The sequence below is a fragment of the Argopecten irradians genome, chromosome 2 (assembly GCF_041381155.1).
Source record: "Argopecten irradians isolate NY chromosome 2, Ai_NY, whole genome shotgun sequence".
Taxonomy (NCBI): Eukaryota; Metazoa; Mollusca; class Bivalvia; order Pectinida; family Pectinidae; genus Argopecten; species Argopecten irradians.
Window position 1 is genome coordinate 65,684,052 of NC_091135.1, and position 24,276 is coordinate 65,708,327.

Here is a 24,276-nt window from a genome sequence, read left to right on the forward strand (position 1 = left end):
GGGAAGATAAATATATTGTCGCGCGCACACACACACACACACACACACACACACACACACACACACACACACACACACACACACACACACACACACACACACACACACACACACACACACACACACACACACACACACACACACACACACACACACACACACACACACACACACACACACACACACACACAAACACACACACATCTATATATATATATATATATAGTTTTATTTTAAATCTAATATTATTTGCGTTTTCTCAGTATTCACGCTGCATTTACGCAGTTATTGCGTATAGGTTTGTTTGTTTGTTTGTTTGAGTTTTACGGCCCATCGACAACTAAGGTCATTTAGGGTCAAACTACAAGGCAGGCATTAGTATAAGGTCATTTGAGGACGGCCTCCACTGTAATACTTCTATTATAACACTATTTCACTAGTATAGATAATAGAATACTTCTATTATAACACTATTTCACTAGTATAGATAATAGAATACATCTATTAAAACACTTTTTCCCTAGTAAAGATACTATAATACTTCTATTATAACACTATTTCACTAGTATAGATACTATAGTACTTCTTTTATAACACTATTTTACTAGTATAGATAATAGAATATTTCTATTATAACACTATTTTACTAGTTTAGATACTATAATACTTCTATTATAACACTATTTCACTAGTATAGATACTATAGTACTTCTATTATAACACTATTTTACTAGTATAGATACTATAGTACTTCTATTATAACACTATTTTACTAGTATAAATAATAGAATACTTCTAATGTAACACTATTTCACTAGTATAGATACTATAGTACTTCTATTATAACACTATTTTACTAGTATAGATAATAGAATATTTCTATTATAACACTATTTTACTAGTTTAGATACTATAGTACTTCTATTATAACACTATTTTACTAGTATAGATAATAGAATACTTCTATTATAACACTATTTCACTAGTATAGATACTATAATACTTCTATTATAACACTATTGCCACTAGTATAGATACTATAGTACTTCTATTATAACACTATTTTACTAGTTTTACTAGTATAGATAATAGAATATTTCTATTATAACACTATTTTACTAGTTTAGATACTATAGTACTTCTATTATAACACTATTTTACTAGTATAGATAATAGAATATTTCTATTATAACACTATTTTACTAGTATAGATAATAGAATACTTCTATTATAACACTATTTCACTAGTATAGATACTATAATACTTCTATTATAACACTATTGCACTAGTATAGATACTATAGTACTTCTATTATAACACTATTTTACTAGTATAAATAATAGAATACTTCTAATGTAACACTATTTCACTAGTATAGATACTATAGTACTTCTATTATAACACTATTTCACTAGTATAGATACTATAATACTTCTATTATAACATAATAGAATACTTCTATTATAACACTATTTCACTAGTATAGATACTATAGTACTTCTATTATAACACTATTTCACTAGTATAGATACTATAGTACTTCTATTATAACACTATTTTACTAGTATAGATAATAGAATACTTCTATTATAACACTATTTCTCTAGTATAGATAATAGAATACATCTATTAAAACACTATTTCAATAGTATAGATAATAGAATATTTCTATTATAACATTATATAAATAGTAGATAATAGAATATTTCTATTATAACACTATTTTACTAGTATAGATAATAGAATACTTCTATTAAAACACTATTTCACTAGTAAAGATAATAGAATACTTCTATTATACCACTGTTTCACTAGTATAGATAGTAGAATAGTTGTATTATAATTATATCTCTCAAACACCAAGGACGTCGAGATGTAAATGTAGAACATATTCATTAGGTTTATTTCCTCAAACGTATTGATGTGATACGACTCCTGTGATGGAGAGAGGAACCCGTGACCGCTAATACTAAGCCGGATTGGTTCGGATTAATGTCAGGATGCGGGGTAATGAATAGTGTTAGAAAGTCAAACATTGAACACAGTGGAATCAAAACGTAGCCAAGGTCGCACCAGTATTGGTAGATATTACATACCCCATACACGAGGTGCAAACGGATGACATATTGCTAGTGTAGCAGAGTCATTTTTATGACGTCAATATTATATTTATTAATATTGCATTTACTTTATCTTTGTATAGTTACAACGTATTTATACATTTTCAGAGTGTACGTCCTGGATAGTCACATACTTGTATTCATAGTTTTAATTAAGAATATATAATAGTATTTTAGTTATGTGTTGTACGATTTACTAACACCCTTTATCTTTGCCCCTTTGACGTCACACTGGTCACTTAGACACGTGACAGCTGACCGATTCTGATTTCACTCCACGTTAATATAAAACGATCTACGCATATATTTATTATATTTTATAAATTATTCATTATATTCAGAAATATGTAATCGGACACAGATGTACTCACCTGACTGCCGTTATCACGTTATTTATTCGATAACGTAACCCTTGTAATCTTTTACCTTATGTAATAGAATGTTCTTGTTTTGTCCTTGTTAGATCTATTCGAACCAACATTTTATATGGTATCGGCACATACAAGTTGTATCGAGTTCGTGCCCCAGGCAAAGCGCCCTGTGTCACACACAGGTGAGATATGCTTTATTCTACAAATAGTTTACCGTTATGTTATATATATGTAATGTTCTAATAGATAGTGTATGAACTCCTACATTATATTTTGTATTCTGTATGTAAATCCATAAACAGTTTGATACATCAACCTGTTCGTTAAGATAATAATATTACTGTTCGTATGTAATATGTACGTAACTATCATGTATAATGTAATAATTATGTAATTATGTAAATTAACACCGTTGTAAGCTCAATGGCTTCTGGAGGCGTATCCTTGTATACAATAGTTGTCCAATCAAGTAACATTAAAAACATGTAGGAGTGAATTTAGAGGGCTCATTGTGCCAGTGCTTATTCAGGCGTGACTTAAATGAGTTCAGAGTCATTGCAGATACCACATTTTCAGGTAGACTGTTCCATGTATCCACAGTTCTACTGTTGAATTTGTTCTTTGTGACATTCAATCTTGCCCCGCGCTTCAGGATCTTTTTTGAGTGCCCTCTGGTGACAGTAACAGGAGACATCGTAAAGAGCTTGTCCTTGTCCATAATATCGATGTCATTGATTATTTTGTAGACCTGGACAATATCTGCTCGTTTCCGTCGATATTGAAGACTTGGTATTCCTAGTGATCTGAGACGTTGTTCATACGTCAGGTTGTGTAAACCTTTCACTCTCTTTGTAGCTCGTCTTTGGACATTTTCAATCAAAATTTGGTCCTTAATGGAAATTTGGTTCCAAACGCATGATCCGTATTCCAGATGAGGCCTGACAAGAGTTTTGTAAAGGTTCAAAAACATGTCTTTGTTGATATAGCTAAATGTTTTGAATATCAATCCTGTAATTCGGTTGGCTTTAGAGACTGAATTATTTACATGCTGACTAAATTTGAGGTGAGAATCGAATGTAACACCAAGATCTTTTTCCGAACTACATTTGCTTATTTCTTCATTTGTGCCCATTTTGTAGCAGAAGTTGTCATGTTGATGTAAATTTCCAATAGACATGTGTTTGCACTTTTTGGTGTTAAATTCCATGTTCCATGTCTCAGACCATTTAATGATATTGTCGACGTCGTTCTGTAGGTCTAGTCTGTCTCTGACACATCCAATACCCTTCATCAGCTTAGCGTCGTCGGCAAACATTTTCACGACCGAGTTTAAAACTTCAGGCATATCATAAAAAATATCAAGAACAAAATCGGCCCGAGGACGCTCCCCTGGGGGACGCCGCTTGTGACGTCACGCAGAGAAGACAGTTCGCCGTTCATACAAACTCTTTGCTTCATACCCTTCAAAAAATCTTTTATCCATCCTAGAATATTTCCTTTTATACCATATTTTTCCATCTTAAGTAGTAATCGACTATGTGGTACTTTGTCAAAGGCTTTGCTTAAGTCGAGGTAAATGACGTCAACGTTGTTTCCTTTTTCCATTTCTGACGTGACATAGTCAACAACTTCAATAAGTTGAGTCACACACGACTTCCCTTTTGTGAATCCATGTTGGCAGGTTGAAAAAAAGCCATTCCGTTCCATATGCGTTCTTATTTCGTCTTTAATAATTCGCTGTAATATCTTGCAAGGAACGGAAGTAAGACTTATCGGGCGATAGTTTTCTTTTTTTGTTTTTGAACCGCTTTTATGAATTGGTGTTACCAAAGCATTTTTCCAGCCGTTTGGTAATTTCTCTTCAATGATGGATTTATTAAAAATGTTTTCGAGAGGTTCCAGAATTTCATAGGATGTCTCAATTAACAGTTTGGGATGGAATACATCAGGGCCAGCAGAAGAATTTGGTTTTAACTTAGAAATCGCTGACTTGATTTTTCTTTTGTAATGTTAATATCTAGCAGTGGAGTGTCTACATTTCTATCATTAAAATGGGGTAGATGATCTGTATCAGATTCAACAGTAAATACACTGCAGAAGTATTCGTTGAGCAGTTCAGCCTTTTCTCTGCTGTCGCTACATATTAAGCCGTTTGAGATCTCCAAATTTCCTACAGTTCGTTTTATTTTGGTATTAGTCCTCACATCTTTCCATAACTGCTTCGGGTTCTCCTTTATTTGATTGGCGATATTTTGTTCGAAATGGTATTTAGATGCTCTAATCGAAGTTGTTGCATGATTTCTTGCTCTTTTATAATTTTCCCAGTTTTCTGTTGTATGGCAATGTTGATATTTATACCATTTCCTTTGTTTTTTCTTGATGTTTTTGCGTGCTTGTTCGTCTAAATGAATGCGGTTCTTTGGACGATCCATGGTGATTTTGCTCACTGGTATGTTATTTACTACTAATGTTGATATGGTTTCAGCGAAAATCTCCCATGATTCCTCGGTACCTTTTCCGTATAGCAACGCTTGCCAATCAGTATTATGTAGGCCTTCACGTATGTTATTGTAGTTTCCTTTGAAGAAGTCTCTTTTTTCAATAATATGCGAATTACAATCACTGTACAAGTTCAGATTAAAAACCAATAACAAGTGGTCACTTCGGCCTAGGCCGGGCATATGTGCAATATTGTCTATCATACCTTCCTCATTGGTAAAAACTAAATCCAAGCAATTAGCAGTTTGTCTGTCTCTGTATCTTGTTGGGGAAAGTACATGTTGATGCAAAAACAAGTCTTTCGTTTTCTCTACAAAATATGTAGCTGGATGGTGTGCAGAGACTGTAGTTGATAAAGTGCTCCAGACTATTTCTTTATAGTTAAAATCACCAGTGATAAGTATATGACTGAAGTTTAGTTGTTCTGTTGCTGATAATAGCTCTAATAATTTATCATTGTTGTTGGAATCGCTATTTGGACTTCTGTACACGTTTCCAATAAGCAGTGTATCATTATTTAATAGTTTGATACTACACCAAACATGTTCGTCAAATTCAACCGGCACATGTACTGGACTTGCTTGAAGGATTGATTTGGTTAAAATAAGGACTCCGCGTTTTCCGTTTCCATTTCTGAAGGAATCATAACCCGCCAGGTTGTATAGCTCTTCGTATACTGTAGATGACGACTTTGGATATATTTCTGTTAATCCAATTACGTCAGGTGATTTCTGAGAAATTATTTGTTCTAATTCTATTCGCTTGCTTGGGGTTAACGTGTCAATGTTTGAGTAAAAAACAAGGATGGTCGAAGGACGATTGTTTTTGTCATTGGCAATTGTTACTGTATTAAAAACCTCCATAAAAGTAGTTTCCTATGCTCTATCCACGACTGGAGAAGTCGGGGCGTTGCTATCCAGAATAGTGTCTTGGCTGTATACTAAAGTGGATTCATTTGATGAGACGTCATGATTATATGACGTCATGTTTAGAGAACGTCTGATAGGGCTAATGTTCTCCATTGTCGTCATTGGTTGGCTTGATATTATATCTGTGTTTGGCGCATTTATATCTTCGACTTCCATCTGATCTTCATTGGAGTTGGATTCATGAGCTTGTACTCTTTTTGTTTCGAATTTTCTTTTTCTGACTTCACGCTGCTCGATAGTCAGATCGCGGATCACGATGACCTTTTTGAATTCTCTTGGAGCTTTGTCTTTGATTTATCTGGAATTTTCTAGTAGGGTTTTTCGTTGTTTCTTATTATTTATGATGATTTTAAGAGGTCTTGTTTTTTTGTTAGTTGGGTCGGGCCGTCCTAATCTAAAAATTGCAGTCGTGTCCAAATTTGAAACACCAATAGAATCAGCTACTTTTTGAAAATTCCTTCGATCCTCCTCTTGTCTATTAACAGAGTCACAATTGTTTGATTCAGGCAGATTGAAGATGATGACATTAGAGTCCCTGCTCTTTCGGTCTTGTAATTCCCGAGTCCTTTTATCTACCATTTCCGTCATTTCGCCCTTTATTTCTTGGATTATCTCGTCCTTCATAGAAAGTTTCAGATTTTCCATTTTTGCCGATATTTGGTTTTCGTGCTTGTCTTGCCTTTCTTCTATTGTTTCTATTCTTTCTTCAATCTTCGTAATTCTATGTTCACTGGTATGTTTCAACTGTGTGAGTGAACTTTCTATTCTAAGAAGTGTTGCTTCTGTTCCTTTACAACAGTTACAGGACCATGTGAAGCCTTCCAGATCGCCAGCCTCCAGTAGACGTAACACGCTTGTTTTCTGTCCTGTGCAGACGTAACAGTATTGAAGCTTACAGACGGCGCAGTCCAAAAACCTGTTGTTTGTAATCTTGGCGTCACATTTGTTGCAGAATACATCGATAGAATCGTCTGTCCTGTATCGTTTCGGGTCAGGAAAGCTTGCAGTGGCCATTTTGGGATCTAGTAGTTGGGTAGGCTGTGCAGCTCGTGCTAAATACTTGGCGAATCGAGTTTGCCTAAGTTAAATGGTTCTTGTGAATATTTAGTGGCAAACTACTTTGCCCGAACTAGAGTGACATAGGATTGACATAATACTGTATCTCAGATAGTTTAATCTTGACAATTATCTATAAATACCAACGTTTTATAGGTAATAAGTATTGTTAGTAATGTGTGTCAGATGGTTATACATTTATTAGCCATATTATGTATATGTATTTCATTCTCTAAACTAGTGTTTTAATATTGTTACAGGGTGCGTCATAATATTTGAAAATATCCGTCGATATGGAATAAGAGAACTTGCATGGTTAATCAGCGTTTCTTGTTTTAACCAATACCCCTGCAACACTAGTTTCTATACTTTCATCTAATTACCGATGTATTTGATTGTAGCTATATTTTACTGTTTTTGTTACACATTTTGTGGTAACCTGTTGGTTGAATGAAATATAAAACTGCAATTTAACATTCGATATTCGTCCACGTAAAATTTATCCCACGTGATACCATAAGTCAGATTCGATATCACTACACACGGACACCGATACATTAAATGTATATCTAAGCATCATTATCTTTTTGTAATGAATTATACTGCAATATGGAGTTTAAAGCCTGATACAAACTGATTACTAAATGCAATACACCGTAATAAACAAGAGGCTCATGGGCCTTATCGGTCATTTGACTCATGGCACAAAACAACAGTCACAATATAAAGTAGCGGTTTACAATTAATATAAATAATACAAGGAACTCCTTATTTGAACATGTAAGTTTCTGAAATAGGTAAATGTCATTTGTTAAACAATCTTCAATAAAGTAAATAATGGGCTTTTAGTCTAAACTTTGGAACATATGGGATTTTAACATAATACATATGGATATTTTAACCTGGTACATAGGGAGATTTTAACCTGGTACATAGGGAGATTTTAACCTGGTACATAGGGAGATTTTAACCTGGTACATAGGGAGATTTTAACCTGGTACATAGGGAGATTTTACCTACCTCCAATCCGACATCTTCTTTGTTTATACTGGTCACTAACTCCTTAAGGAAACTGTCCAGCTCTTTACCCTCTATATAGCCATCACCTAAAGAGAAATAGAAATTAAAATATCAAACATTGAGTATAGTTAGAAAATTTGTCTGTAATCATTGCATTATTGTTAGATCCATGGTATTGACATAATATCAAAAGCATAAAACCAGGAACATAAATCGGGTTACAGAAATTTGCATTGAATTTTACTTCTATCTATCTTGACATTTTTATTTTTGCTCTATAAGGCAATGAATATCAAACTAATATTTGCTTCAAGGCAAACTTCTGCATTATTTGTAGGAACTCTCGCGTGCAATCTGTGATAGGCTGTGTTTTAAATACATTTGAGATAGGAATATGTTATGGCTATAACCATATATTGGATAGTTTTGTAGTACCAATTGCTGTACTGGGATGCACCAGAACCCAGTAAGTAATGGAAACAAAATGTACTTTTGAAATAACTGTTTCATACATTTTCATATAGCATCAACCGATAATCTACTTCAAACTGGTCCGTGGAATGATTAAATACTACTTAACTTTATATAGAACATCCTAAATAAGCACGTGACATTTCCCAGAATTCAATAATCTCGCTGACGACAGGGTTAATTGTGTAAGTCAATCATTGTTAAACCAAATTATCCCTTACTGGAGCTATTTATCGATATTTCCTCAGAGCTTGTTACCCTGGAATCCAAACTTCGGTTCTGACGAGGCATGTAAATGTTTAGGGATCTCAGATGAAATCAGATATCAAGTATCATCTTTACATCTTTGTTAAAAATGTCGTTCATGTCACATCAGGTATAAACTATATGATTACAACCATGAGGCGGGAAAGGATAATAACATAAAGAGAGACAAAAATTAACTCTGTCGGTATATATGTTAATATGGATCAGTGTCATCACATCAATATACAAATGTGTAATAACTGAATTATGTTTATATGTTAAAGTTTATTGGATGATCTTACAATTGTAATTTAGATATGGATATAGAGGAATTATTTTGCCTGCGTCCATCATATTACATATGATGTATAGAACAATTAATGTAATATAGACATGTAAAACTTCCATTATCATTCTTGTCGCAAAATGAATTTGAATACATTGTATTATATCTAAAAATGTTGTTCGTTTGATTAATTTAACGTCCTATTAACAGCCAGGGTCATGTAAGGACGGCCTCCCCTGTATGCAGTGTGTAGCGTGTGTGAAGTGCGTGTTAAAACAATACTAAATGCTAACTTATATTATAATGAAGTAGAATATCAGTTTTGAGGTAAGTAATTCTTAATTCTTAAAGCACGAAATACCTGAAAATAAAACGAATTTCAACGAATCATTATGACTGTAAGCCAATAGCCATTGTCTCCTTACGATATCACAGTACACCTGGAGCCGACTTAATGAAACATTAGCTGTTAAAATGACACAAAACCAATCAACGCACCTCTTCTGTATTCCATGTCACAGCCTACTAGGCATTTTGACACAATATCTAGGATAAGATCAATAGTGTCATCAAACATGTGTGATGTGGTGCAGATGAATTAATCTAGAGAATAGCGTACAAAGTGTTATATTTACTATTACGTTATCACCTAGAGGATTCAGGTTCCATATCAAACAGCTAGATTGGATATAGTCTGTGTTATGTTTCACAATAAATACACCATGGTCTACAATGATCGGATTTACCAATAACTAATTCCAACAAAATTGTATTAACTTTCTACAACAGGTCATTCACGTATGACGTGTAACAGATATACATGTTAATGTCAATTGATGGGTGTTTTAAGGTAACTTATATTCTTCTATCGCTTGTGGTAGCAAACACATTTTCTGTGAACGTTTATAGCACCAATCAAAACATGCATGTACTGAATGCATTTCTTCATTTTTTTATCACTTCGTATCTAAATAAGTTTCAGTTAAACCATGGCATCATTGAAGCATTTATATTAAGAGTAAATATTTCACTGATATGGATAACTATGTTTCCTATTAACATTTGACACCCTTCAGCAATTTTAAAAGGAACGCTAGCCCTTTTGTCCTTTCAAAAGTGTTCTATCCCAGTTACAGGTAACTTTGTTTTCTTAATCTAAAATCATGTCTTGGACTCCACCAAATGTAAAAAAAAAATATATAAAAGGAGGTGAGGTGTATCGAGATGATTGTCTTTCAAAATGAATAATGCCGTTTTTTTTTACAAAAACTTTGATTTCTGCAAACATATCAACACGTGTACATGTATTGCACTGGTTGATACGATACACCAAACTAACACGTGCTTACTTTGGGCTATGGCAAAGATAATTAGTGTAATTGAGGAGAAATATGGAATGATTTCCGTATCAATACATATCTATAGTCGTGTGTGGTGCGATGAAGGCAATCAAAAGCCGTCATATCCTTTGGATCAAAGAGAGAGTTCAGTTGACTTGGGACTAGCAGACCGTATCAATGCTGTATGATGTATTCTTATACATTCTATCAACAGACTGGTTTTGATGTTTGACACAAAGAATGGACTTCATCACTCAAAAACATTATATTTATTTCAACAGTTCTCTACTCTTCAAATTCTCAACGGTATACCAAACGCACAAACCATTTCCCAGTGGAACGTCAACAGTTCACAAATTCTTTGACGTGACCCATGATGTTCCATTTCACTAATTTAAATAGTCTACCCTATACTAGGAATTCTTCATCTGTGTGGAGCTAATAAACATCACCTAACTACGATCAGTAAAAAGAGGTGGGGAGCTGTAGAAAGATACGTTAACCACTCAGTACCCATATGGGTGAGTATGGGAGAAGGGAATATACCCATACATGTATATATACATGGTCACGTGAAGTTCAATATATATAGCAATTTGATTAGGTGCTTCCATTTTTAAGATATTCAATATTTCGTTTGTGAACTTCATTGCACAAATACTGCTTTATTGAGGGTGCCGTTTTTTATTAACATTTTTATGATTGATATGCACATTAGAGATTGTTTTTGACATTTGTTGAAATAAAACGATATATTTAATATAACATTATTTCAGTCCATAATTGATACTAACAAGTTTACAGCTATAGAATCGTATTAAGTGTATTCATAATCAAAGAGGCATTCTTTCATTTGAAATGGTTTAAGCGTGTCGAAATCGAATTTCAAGATATGTACGTGTTTTTCTAAACAGTGAAAACTTTCCTCTTCATATAAATATTGTGTTGATCTTATGTCATGATTACCAAATTATCACTTGGTATCACAACGAGAGGCCCATGGGCCTTAACGGTCACCTGAGTTCGTTTAGAATGTAACAAAGACATAAACACTAATATACTGGCCCTTGAAGTCGGTCAGTGATTTTATAAATTTGACTTTTTAATCTATGAAGAGTATTTGCTTCCATCAAACCTATGGACTCAAAAGATTTTTTGAAATTTAAAGTCATTTTGACCCTGTTTGGCCCCGCCCCTCTGGTCCCCCAGGGGGTCAGCTAGAACTAATATGGATGTTGAAATACTATATCTCAGGCTAATAACTCGAATCAAGTTTGACTCATTTCATATGAAAATTGAGCAAATAATGTTCATAAATGGGTTTTTCATATGTAAACTAAAGTAAAGTTGATCCCCTTCCTAGGGGGAAACGTGAGACTCCAGGGTCATCCTAATTCACACTTTTGTAGAGGGCCTTGAGACCTTTCCATCTATAAATATCATTTGATTCTGCCATTTCCAGAATTTAAGAAGATTTTTTTTAAAGTTTTAGAATATTTGCCCCTTTTTTCCCCGCCCCTCTGATCCCTCAGAGGGTTAGCAAGGACCAATATGGATATGATATTAAAATGGTTTCTCCGGCTTATAATTCTTAACAAGTTTGACTCATATCCTATGAAAAATGAGAAAAAAAATGTTCATAAATGTATTTTCCCCATATAAACTATAGTAAACGTGACCCCCTTCCCAGGGGGAAACGTGAGACCCCAGGGTCATATAATTCACAATTTTTGCAAAGGACCTTAAGACCTTTCCATTTATGAAGAGTATATGATTCTACCATTTCCAGAATTTCAGCATAAGATTTTTGAAGTTTTAGCCTATTTGATCCCTTTTGACCCCGCCCCTAAGGCCCCTGGGGGTCAGTCAAGGAAAAGTTATTTAAAGGATTCAATGGCCATCTCATATTGATAATTCTGACAATATTTGACTCGTTTCCTATTACAAATGACCAAATAATGCTCAAAATGTGTTTTCCCTAAATAGCTAGGTGACCTAAAAATGGCGAAATATGGGCACTCGCTATACGCTTAATGGTATAACCTTACAAAATACAGTATGTATGCCTAACTGTGAAAGCTAGCACAATCTTGATAGTAATTGTACCACCACCATTGGGATATCTTTGTTTTCCACTTCCAATAATGCTGCGGCAAGAAAATGCCAAATTAAATGTTTTAATCACGATATTCTCTAATTAGCACTAAATTGTGCTCACTAAACACAGACGGGAATTGCTAATAGAAACATGCATATTGCATGAGAGGCACTGACCCGTCCGGTGCCCTGTTGATTACAAACTATACTGATGTATATATACAATTGCACATATGCTTTGAAGTCGGCTTAAGTTTTTCCACTTTCTTAACTATATTGATCAGATACCAAAATTACAATGACACTTTTTTGAAGGGACCATATTGTTATTTAGTGTGATTTGTAATTTTGTCACATGGTTTAATCTATAACGTATCAAATCCACACGATCGAATAAAGAAATAAACATGCAGAGTATAGTAGCCATTAGCGTTCTTTACACCTTATGAAGTCTTGGACTGAAGAATGACTAAGGAAATCGGATGCGTTACTATTTTAATGAATACCGGTGCCAATATTCTCCCATACTTCACACGGATATCCCTCGGTTGCAAGGGAAAAGATATCTCCATCTTACATTTTAATGTAATAGAGGTGCCAATATTCTCCCATACTTCACACGGATATCCCTCGGTTGCAAGGGAAAAGATATCTCCATCTTACACAGGGGGATGTAAGACAGCTCACACGCGCTAGACAATAACGTGACGTCATTAATACATGCGGCGTAAATGCGGCGCGCATTATAGATGACGTCATCAATTTTGACGCATAACGACGTTCCTGCTATAATGGCGCGATGAAAAAGCTGGAAACCAAGTGTAATTTCAACATTTTTTTCTACTAAGTATGGGAGAAAAAGAATCTTACATGGGTCTGTGAAGTGGACAGGGATATCTCAACCCGAGTGAAAGATTTTTGCTGGTCAACCCGAGGCTTGCCGAGTGTTGACGGCCAATATCTTTCACGAGGGTTGAGATATCCCTGTCCACTTGACAGACCCATGTTTGATTCTTTTTCTCCCATACTAAGAAAAAAGAACACGAAATTCCTGTTTTATTACAGCTGTTTCGTTGCGCCTTGATGCAGGAACGTCTTTATACGTCAAATCGATGACGTCATCTACAATGCACGCCGCGGTTACGCCGCATATATTGATGACGTAACATAATTGTCTAGCGCGTGTGAGCTGTCTTACACCCCCCTGTGTAAGACAGAGTTATCTTTTCCCTAGTGACCACGGGATATCCCTGTGAAGTATGGGAGAAATCCCGGTCCACTTCACAGACCCATGCAAGATTATATTAATCTTCAACTGTTTTTTAGCTTAATAAATAAAAGGAATGCAAATCCCCGTGCTGTGTCTAGTTGTAATATTGGAACTTGTTAACGTTTTATGCAGCTTTAGATATCGGCCAACAACAGACAAACCAATCGTCTCACTCATTTGATGTTAAACCTTTAACACAAATGTATTACGGTTTCAATGTCTATATGTCATCCAAGTCGTTGAATCAGTGGCATAATTCACGTATAAAATTGAACTGGTGGTATTCTGATTGTATGATGTATATATGTTTGTGTTGTTACGACTAACATTGCTGTACTAATGAGAATTTCAAAGAATAGTGTCTCCAGGATTGTCACACCGAGTTCTTTATTGATATCGATCTTCGCCACCGTCACCTGACGTCCACGAGGCGTAAGTTTCTTTCCTTGTGATCGTCTGATCAATTGTTTAAACTCTGTTTACAACGTGGGACCCAGACAATCAACTCTGGCACATCATTCGTTAACTGGACGCCATCTTCCAATGTCATAGATAGTCCTGTACTAAATGACACGCCTCTACTCCGGCCAGACGTGCCAAGACGATGTTATGTTATAGATATAATTGACCCTAGTCTATAACGTCCCATGTATATCCATTGACACATCACGGCGCCACACCCTGATCTTTTGATCAGAAAACGACACCACTTTAGGTTCTATAACACGTTGACTACATCGCTCACATTTCGTGCACGTATGTAACGGTAAAACACAACAAAAATAATTTGAGAATGTTTATCTTCATAACAGGCGCGACATAGTCTAAGTGGACAGTTTGGTTTGATTTCCGACTTCAACGTTTGACATTCAGAAGTGTGCATATCAGAAGCGGAGTTCCGTGTGAATGTTCTTTCTTGCAAAGGATTGCAATAGTCAAACAAAACTGAGAAGCGCTAGAACTATCACGCTTTAAACAACAACGGAAATAACAATTTAACGTATAATTTTGAACAGCCTATTAGACACTGAAAGTCAATTAGGACCAAAGGATCCTTTCGCGAATAAACACCAAAATTTTATAATATGTATGTGGTAGTTTCCATGATTAAACCGACGAAAATGGTCTGCGTCTGGAACGTTCACATCAATGCCAAGATAAGAGTTGTTATGAAGAATTGTAAGTATATTACAATATGTCGCTGGAAAGAGTTGCAGAACGTACTATATTTTTCTAACGCCATACTTCAGGGGACAATGATTTCATTCACAAATCCGAACCAAATTTACGTTCAGGATAGACAAAAAGATTCTACTTGACAGCAGACTTCCAATGAAGTAATTAAACGTCTGTCCTCCTTGCACCCTACTTTTTAAGTATATTTTATCAACTTGACTATAGCTGACATTCCATTCAATATCCAGTTGAGATATACGTAAAATTAGACAATTTAGTTAGAAACAAGCTTATTTGTGTCCTATTAGGGTACATCCCTGATTATATACAGGAACTATCACCGGATGATGGGTATTTTATAAAATTTGCTTTCGTTTGCTGTTGCTTTTCTGTGAAAGCTGCTGAATTCGCGTTTCAGTAAATATTTGTACATTTTTATATTTAAATCATCATGTCTTTGAAGATGTCATATTATATTTAATCAATTTTCCTTATTGATGTACTGAATCTTTCCTTTATATAATTTTTTCCTCTCAATTTTCTTATAATAATGTCCTGATTTAGGACGTCAAATATGTGTTATTTATGTAATCGCGTTCATATTTTGTAATTCTTTTTTTTTTTATAATAAACCCTTCATTTATAGAAGAATAAAGTCAAAGAAGAAGAAGATAAACTGCTTGCACAAACTTATTAAGCTTACATTTGTGCTCAAGCACATATTTGATTTTAAGCTTGACCTGTAATATTGGCACGGCCTTAACTAACTTCATCTGTTGATAAGACGTCTTTGTTGTTGCCGGAGTTAGTGCTAATGTGAAACATGCAGCTGCTTTGTTTTACTGGTATCATCCTCCTGCTTACCCTAATTGAACACAATCCACGAGAATACATGAAAATCAATCATTAAGACAAGAACTTGTTAAGGTTTGGGTAAAAATGTTTGATCTGTCAATAGCACCAGCTGTTATGACAATGTAACTCTGACAAATTGCTCCAGCAGAAACACGAATCACACACATCGATTATAAACATAGTACAGATGAATCCGCTCGATAGACGAAATCTAATTCATTACTAGTAATAAAACAACGCAGATCTAGTATAACGATATCATTTCATCCAAAGCTCCAAGTGAAATTGAAAGGTAAATTAAAATCAAAATATACAGTATAATTCATAAACCGATACATTATACAGTCTTTGTCTTTTCGCATTATGCGATCCTCGTCCGAGTGACGTCTGCACTTCCGCTGTAACACGTTATGGCGTATGGGTACTTAGAAATTATTGTATGATAAAGTAACTAATGTATTTCTTTAAGACTTGCGAATACATAAGTTTTTAATTGGATAAACTATATATTAATGATTATTTTATCACACTAAAAGACCATGTAGACATTGAATAACTGGCCATAGCAACAGATGTGCTACAATGTATATGATCTCAACTACTTTTAAACAACATTTCAGTGACATCAAATGGAAGGTTATGAAGCATGTGTCGTGACTGGCGTCAGTGGATAAAAAGAAAACAGAATAATCGGCATTTAGATTAATTCCGTACTTTCGCATGCGTGTTAGAGGTGTTATCTCGGTCAGTTGATGGATAATGAAAAGGACAATTTTGCACGTAACGGTTCTTTGTTTTCAGTTGTCGTTATACTCAAGCACGCACATACTACATGTATCAGTACGTGTAAGAATTCTCCTGAAAAGACGCCCACTAGACCTGCAACTATACATCACGGCTAATGATAACTTGTTAACGTGAAGTGTAGTCCAATGAGATTTAAAGAAATTTAAAATTTGGTAAAATTTAAACGGATTAAGAAAGAAATAAACAAATAGAAACATTCCATACTAAATTAAAATTATAATAGCTCTTTTTATGTTCCAATGTAATAGAGTACATGTAAACTCACTTGGCATTTTTACCAAAACTATTTGAAGGAAAGTATTTATAATTGAGTGAATTCGGAAGTTCCCGTCAATGTTTACCTTGCTTGGTGTTTATAAAGTTGAACTTCTTAGCACAGTCCTGGTCATTGTACTACACCCACCCACCCACTCGTAAGCGGGTATACTGGAATCAGCTTGTCTATCTGTCTGTCCGTAGAACAATTTTGTCCGGACAACTCCTCGTAACTACTTGACCGATTTCAATGTAACGTAGCATTATTGTTTCGGACAAAGTGTAGATGTGCATGCAGGTTTTCGTTGTAGAAATTTTGGTTCCTTTTTAGTGCTCAGTATTGGATGAAGTGTTCACTTGTTAGTCAGTTGTCAGTATAATGTGACTGATTTGAGTGTTTAATCGATGTAGGCGGAGTGTGTTGCTTGGTGTTTTCGGCGGCATGCTTCAGTGATATAGCACTATAATAAGAACGAGGGCAATAGTTCCACTGTACAAGAAGATATAACGCGAATCAATGCAAACAAAATATTTGAGTAAGTATTGGTTTGGTGATTGTTAACGTCTCCATGACTTGTCGAGTACATGACTTCTAGAATATATAGTCACTATGCAGTAAGTTTGATTTACTTAATTTGAACTCCGCTATATTGAAATGGAACATCATTCCTTTCTCCCATACTTCACACGGATATCCAGTGGTTGCTAGGGAAAAGATATCCCTATCTTACACAGGGGGGTGTAAGACAGCTCACACGCGCTAGACAATAACGTGACGTCATCAATACATGCGGCGTAACTGTAATTGTAATTGTGTTCTTGTAGATGACGTCATCAATTTTGACGCATAACGACTTTCCTGCGATCATGGCGCGATGAAAAAGCTGGAAACCAAGTGGAATTTTATCATTTCTTCTACTAAGTATGAGAGAAAAAGAATCTTACATGGGTCTGTGAAGTAGACAGGGATATCTCAACCCTCGTGAAAGATTTTGGCCGTCAACCAGCCTCGGGCTGACGGCCAAAATCTTTCACGAGGGTTGAGATATCCCTGTCCACTTCACAGACCCATGTAAGATTCTATTAATCTATATCAAGCTTTAGTATCCCCTGGTTATATTGTGGATTTTATTTATTTTTCCCAATTCTCGAAAAACGTTATTATAACTGTGCTTCACTGTCGTTGCACATTACTTCATCTGCATTGCCCGTGTTACATTGCTGTCACTTGCTGGCCTGTTGAGCGCTCCATTACTGACGGTGACCGACTTTACAACAGTGATAAAAGCCCTGATTAACACTCTGTTAGTGTCAATTATAATGTTATATTCCCCTTCAACTCCCACGTGGTGACACGAAATAGTGTGTCCAGCGTCCATGCGTGCAAGCTTTGTCGTTCGATTTCCAAGACATCCACAGAAATATCATTTTGTCTTTATACTCACGTAATTGGTTTCAGTTCTTATATCATTGTAGTTCGATACATCTTTTCATGGTCTCCTTGACTGCCGCTACTTTATATCGTTAAACAGTGTATTAGATATGACAAAGCGTCTACTTTAGTTTTTTGCGTCTGGAGAAAATATGCAATGTCAACGTCGAAGTTGTTATCCCGCATAATATCTCATAATGCTGAGATAGCTTGCGAGTCCATCTAAACAACGACATCAGATTGAAACACCAGACGACATTTTCGTTTTAGATTAAAGAAATATTTTGCTGAAGTCTTATGAAATGGTATTAAATGTATTATTTTGGACATTATTTCTGTATGTGACATGCAAATTGAAAGGAAAGAACAAATCAACAACTAAAATAGCTAAATAACTAAACAGTATTTACATAGACATAAAAGTGATGACTTTACATAGACATAAAAGTGATGACTTCACTAAAATACTGAAATTGAACCCAGTAAAGAGCCGTGCTATTACTGCAAAGAACACCATTAACAGCATATAGCATGAAAGACTATATCACTATGTATTCGAGTTTTTTCGTCTAGCCGTCTCTGTAATCGCAGATATCGCTGTCTCCAGAACGGCGGAAATAGTTAATATGAGGAAAACATTTGTTATTTGAATACCACGACCTTTGTCATATAATAAAGGCTTTAGATCTTATTGCAGTTAATTTGCCAACATGAATGTCTAATAGAGCTTCACAAATCAATCATGGGCAGGCAGCCATCGGCGCTCTCACACCATAAAGGAACCCATATAACTATCCCGTGAATATTGACACAATACTCCGTTATATAACGACTAGAAAAGCCAGGGCTTTGTGTGAAAGCTATCCCCTGAAATGAAAATCATTTTTGATAAAGGTCTAAAGGGAAAAGACACTTTGCTGAAGACAATTAAGCAATTTCTCTGCGTTATGAAATATTCGAAAACACTCTTTAAATCAATGTCATTTCCATTAATCTTGTTTAAAGCCGTAACCTCACACTTCCATTAAGATCGGTGAGGTTGGTTGTCAGTGACAGGTTCAGTCAGAAAAACAGAACAGCGATTTAAATGAACATGCTATTGTAGAGCTTACGAAGTGTTTTATCCCTCTTTGTTGCTGTAGTCCCAATATTTATTCCTACACATTCGCAAATTCATAAAGTCATCATAATCAAAAATGTACCAACACCCTACTGCTGTATCACTAGATACAACCCTACTGCTGTATCACTAGATACCAATACCCTACTGCTGTATTACTAGATACCAACATATCGTACTACCAACACCTACTGCTGTACACTAGATACCAACACCCTACTGCTGTATCACACTAGATACCAACACCCTACTGCTGTATCACTAGATACCAACACCCTACTGCTGTATCACTAGATACCAACACCCTACTGCTGTATCACTAGATACCAACACCCTACTGCTGTATCACTAGATACCAACATCCTACTGCTGTATCACTAGATACCAACACCCTACTGCTGTATCACTAGATACCAACACCCTACTGCTGTATCACTAGATACCAACACCCTACTGCTGTATCACTAGATACCAACACCCTACTGCTGTATCACTAGATACCAACACCCTACTGCTGTATCACTAGATACCAACATCCTACTGCTGTATCACTAGATACCAACACCCTACTGCTGTATCACTAGATACCAACACCCTACTGCTGTATCACTAGATACCAACACCCTACTGCTGTATCACTAGATACCAACACCCTACTGCTGTATCACTAGATACCAACACCCTACTGCTGTATCACTAGATACCAACACCCTACTGCTGTATCACTAGATACCAACATCCTACTGCTGTATCACTAGATACCAACACCCTACTGCTGTATCACTAGATACCAACACCCTACTGCTGTATCACTAGATACCAACACCCTACTGCTGTATCACTAGATACCAACACCCTACTGCTGTATCACTAGATACCAACACCCTACTGCTGTATCACTAGATACCAACACCCTACTGCTGTATCACTAGATACCAACACCCTACTGCTGTATCACTAGATACCAACACCCTACTGCTGTATCACTAGATACCAACACCCTACTGCTGTATCACTAGATACCAACACCCTACTGCTGTATCACTAGATACCAACACCCTACTGCTGTATCACTAGATACCAACATCCTACTGCTGTATCACTAGATACCAACATCCTACTGCTGTATCACTAGATACCAACACCCTACTGCTGTATCACTAGATACCAACATCCTACTGCTGTATCACTAGATACCAACACCCTACTGCTGTATCACTAGATACCAACATCCTACTGCTGTATCACTAGATACCAACACCCTACTGCTGTATCACTAGATACCAACACCCTACTGCTGTATCACTAGATACCAACACCCTACTGCTGTACCACTAGATACCAACACCCTACTGCTGTATCACTAGATACCAACACCCTACTGCTGTATCACTAGATACCAACATCCTACTGCTGTATCACTAGATACCAACATCCTACTGCTGTATCACTAGATACCAACGCCCTACTGCTGTATCACTAGATACCAACACCCTACTGCTGTATCACTAGATACCAACACCCTACTGCTGTATCACTAGATACCAACACCCTACTGCTGTATCACTAGATACCAACATCCTACTGCTGTATCACTAGATACCAACACACTACTGTTGTATCACTAGATACCAACACCCTACTGCTGTATCACTAGATACCAACACCCTACTGCTGTATCACTAGATACCAACACCCTACTGCTGTATCACTAGATACCAACACCCTACTGCTGTATCACTAGATACCAACACCCTACTGCTGTATCACTAGATACCAACACCCTACTGCTGTATCACTAGATACCAACACCCTACTGCTGTATCACTAGATACCAACACCCTACTGCTGTATCACTAGATACCAACACCCTACTGCTGTATCACTAGATACCAACACCCTACTGCTGTATCACTAGATACCAACACCCTACTGCTGTATCACTAGATACCAACACCCTACTGCTGTATCACTAGATACCAACACCCTACTGCTGTATCACTAGATACCAACACCCTACTGCTGTACCACTAGATACCAACACCCTACTGCTGTACCACTAGATACCAACACCCTACTGCTGTATCACTAGATACCAACACCCTACTGCTGTATCACTAGATACCAACATCCTACTGCTGTATCACTAGATACCAACACCCTACTGCTGTATCACTAGATACCAACACCCTACTGCTGTATCACTAGATACCAACACCCTACTGCTGTATCACTAGATACCAACACCCTACTGCTGTATCACTAGATACCAACACCCTACTGCTGTATCACTAGATACCAACACCCTACTGCTGTATCACTAGATACCAACACCCTACTGCTGTATCACTAGATACCAACATCCTACTGCTGTATCACTAGATACCAACATCCTACTGTTGTATCACTAGATACCAACATCCTACTGTTGTATCACTAGATACCAACACCCTACTGCTGTATCACTAGATACAACATCCTACTGTTGTATTACTAGATACCAACATCCTACTGCTGTATCACTAGATACCAACATCCTACTGTTGTATCACTAGATACCAACACCCTACTGCTGTATCACTAGATACCAACATCCTACTGCTGTATCACTAGATACCAACACCCTACTGCTGTATCACTAGATACCAACATCCTACTGCTGTATCACTAGATACCAACATCCTACTGCTGTATCACTAGATACCAACACCCTACTGCTGTATCACTAGATACCAACACCCTACTGCTGTATCACTAGATACCAACACCTACTGCTGTATCACTAGATACAACACCTACTGCTGTATCACTAGATACCAACATCCTACTGCTGTATATCACTAGATAATACCAACACCCTACTGCTGTATCACTAGATACCAACATCCTACTGCTGTATCACTAGATACCAACATCCTACTGCTGTATCACTAGATACCAACATCCTACTGCTGTATCACTAGATACACAACACCTACTGCTGTATCACTAGATACCAACATCTACTGCTGTATCACTAGATACCAACACCTACTGCTGTATCACTAGATACCAACACCCTACTGCTGTATCACTAGATACCAACATCCTACTGCTGTATCACTAGATACCAACACCCTACTGCTGTATCACTAGATACCAACACCCTACTGCTGTATCACTAGATACCAACACCCTACTGCTGTATCACTAGATACCAACACCCTACTGTTGTATCACTAGATACCAACATCCTACTGCTGTATCACTAGATACCAACACCCTACTGTTGTATCACTAGATACCAACATCCTACTGTTGTATCACTAGATACCAACACCCTACTGCTGTATCACTAGATACCAACACCCTACTGCTGTATCACTAGATACCAACACCTACTGTTGTACACTAGTACACCCTACTGTTGTATCACTAGATACCAACATCCTACTGTTGTATCACTAGATACCAACACCCTACTGCTGTATCACTAGATACCAACACCCTACTGCTGTATCACTAGATACCAACATCCTACTGCTGTATCACTAGATACCAACATCCTACTGCTGTATCACTAGATACCAACACCCTACTGCTGTATCACTAGATACCAACACCCTACTGCTGTATCACTAGATACCAACATCCTACTGCTGTATCACTAGATACCAACATCCTACTGCTGTATCACTAGATACCAACACCCTACTGCTGTATCACTAGATACCAACATCCTACTGCTGTATCACTAGATACCAACATCCTACTGCTGTATCACTAGATACCAACACCCTACTGCTGTATCACTAGATACCAACACACTACTGCTGTATCACTAGATACCAACATCCTACTGTTGTATCACTAGATACCAACATACCCTACTGCTGTATCACTAGATACCAACATCCTACTGCTGTATCACTAGATACCAACATCCTACTGCTGTATCACTAGATACCAACATCCTAGTGCTGTATCACTAGATACCAACACCCTACTACTGTATCACTAGATACCAACATCCTACTACTGTATCACTAGATACCAACATCCTAGTGCTGTATCACTAGATACCAACACCATACTGCTGTACCACTAGATACCAACACCCTACTGCTGTATCACTAGATACCAACACCCTACTGCTGTATCACTAGATACCAACATCCTACTGCTGTATCACTAGATACCAACACCCTACTGCTGTATCACTAGATACCAACACCCTACTGCTGTATCACTAGATACCAACACCCTACTACTGTATCACTAGATACCAACATCCTACTACTGTATCACTAGATACCAACATCCTAATGTTGTATCACTAGATACCAACATCCTACTGCTGTATCACTAGATACCAACATCCTAGTGCTGTATCACTAGATACCAACACCCTACTACTGTATCACTAGATACCAACATCCTACTACTGTATCACTAGATACCAACATCCTAGTGCTGTATCACTAGATACCAACATCCTACTGCTGTATCACTAGATACCAACACACTACTGCTGTATCACTAGATACCAACACCCTACTGCTGTACCACTAGATACCAACATCCTACTGCTGTACCACTAGATACCAATACCCTACTGGTGTATCACTAGATACCAACACCTTACTGCTGTAGTACTAGATACCAACATCCTACTGCTGTATCACTAGATAAAAACACCCTACTGTTGTATCACTAGATACCAACACCCTACTGCTGTACACTAGATACCAACATCCTAGTGCTGTATCACTAGATACCAAACACCCTACTGCTGTATACTAGATACACTAGATACCAACACCCTACTGCTGTAGTCACTAGATACCAACATCCTACTGCTGTATCACTAGATACCAACACCCTACTGTTGTATCACTAGATACCAACACCCTACTGCTGTATCACTAGATACCAACACCCTACTG

The 24,276-nt window shown here is 36.7% G+C and overlaps 1 protein-coding gene across 3 annotated transcripts in view; it reads right to left on the reverse strand.

Annotated features, from left to right (window-relative positions):
- Window positions 1–24,276, reverse strand: part of LOC138316241 (calbindin-32-like) — a 69,284-nt gene that overhangs the window by 39,408 nt on the left and 5,600 nt on the right. For all 3 annotated transcript variants that reach the window (XR_011207606.1, XM_069257852.1, XM_069257853.1), the window contains exon 2: window positions 7,997–8,082. Coding sequence is in view for 2 of the 3 variants with exons in the window: in XM_069257852.1 (XP_069113953.1) it covers window positions 7,997–8,082 (86 nt within the window). In the remaining variant the exon portion in view is untranslated. The remainder of the gene's footprint in view (window positions 1–7,996; window positions 8,083–24,276) is intronic.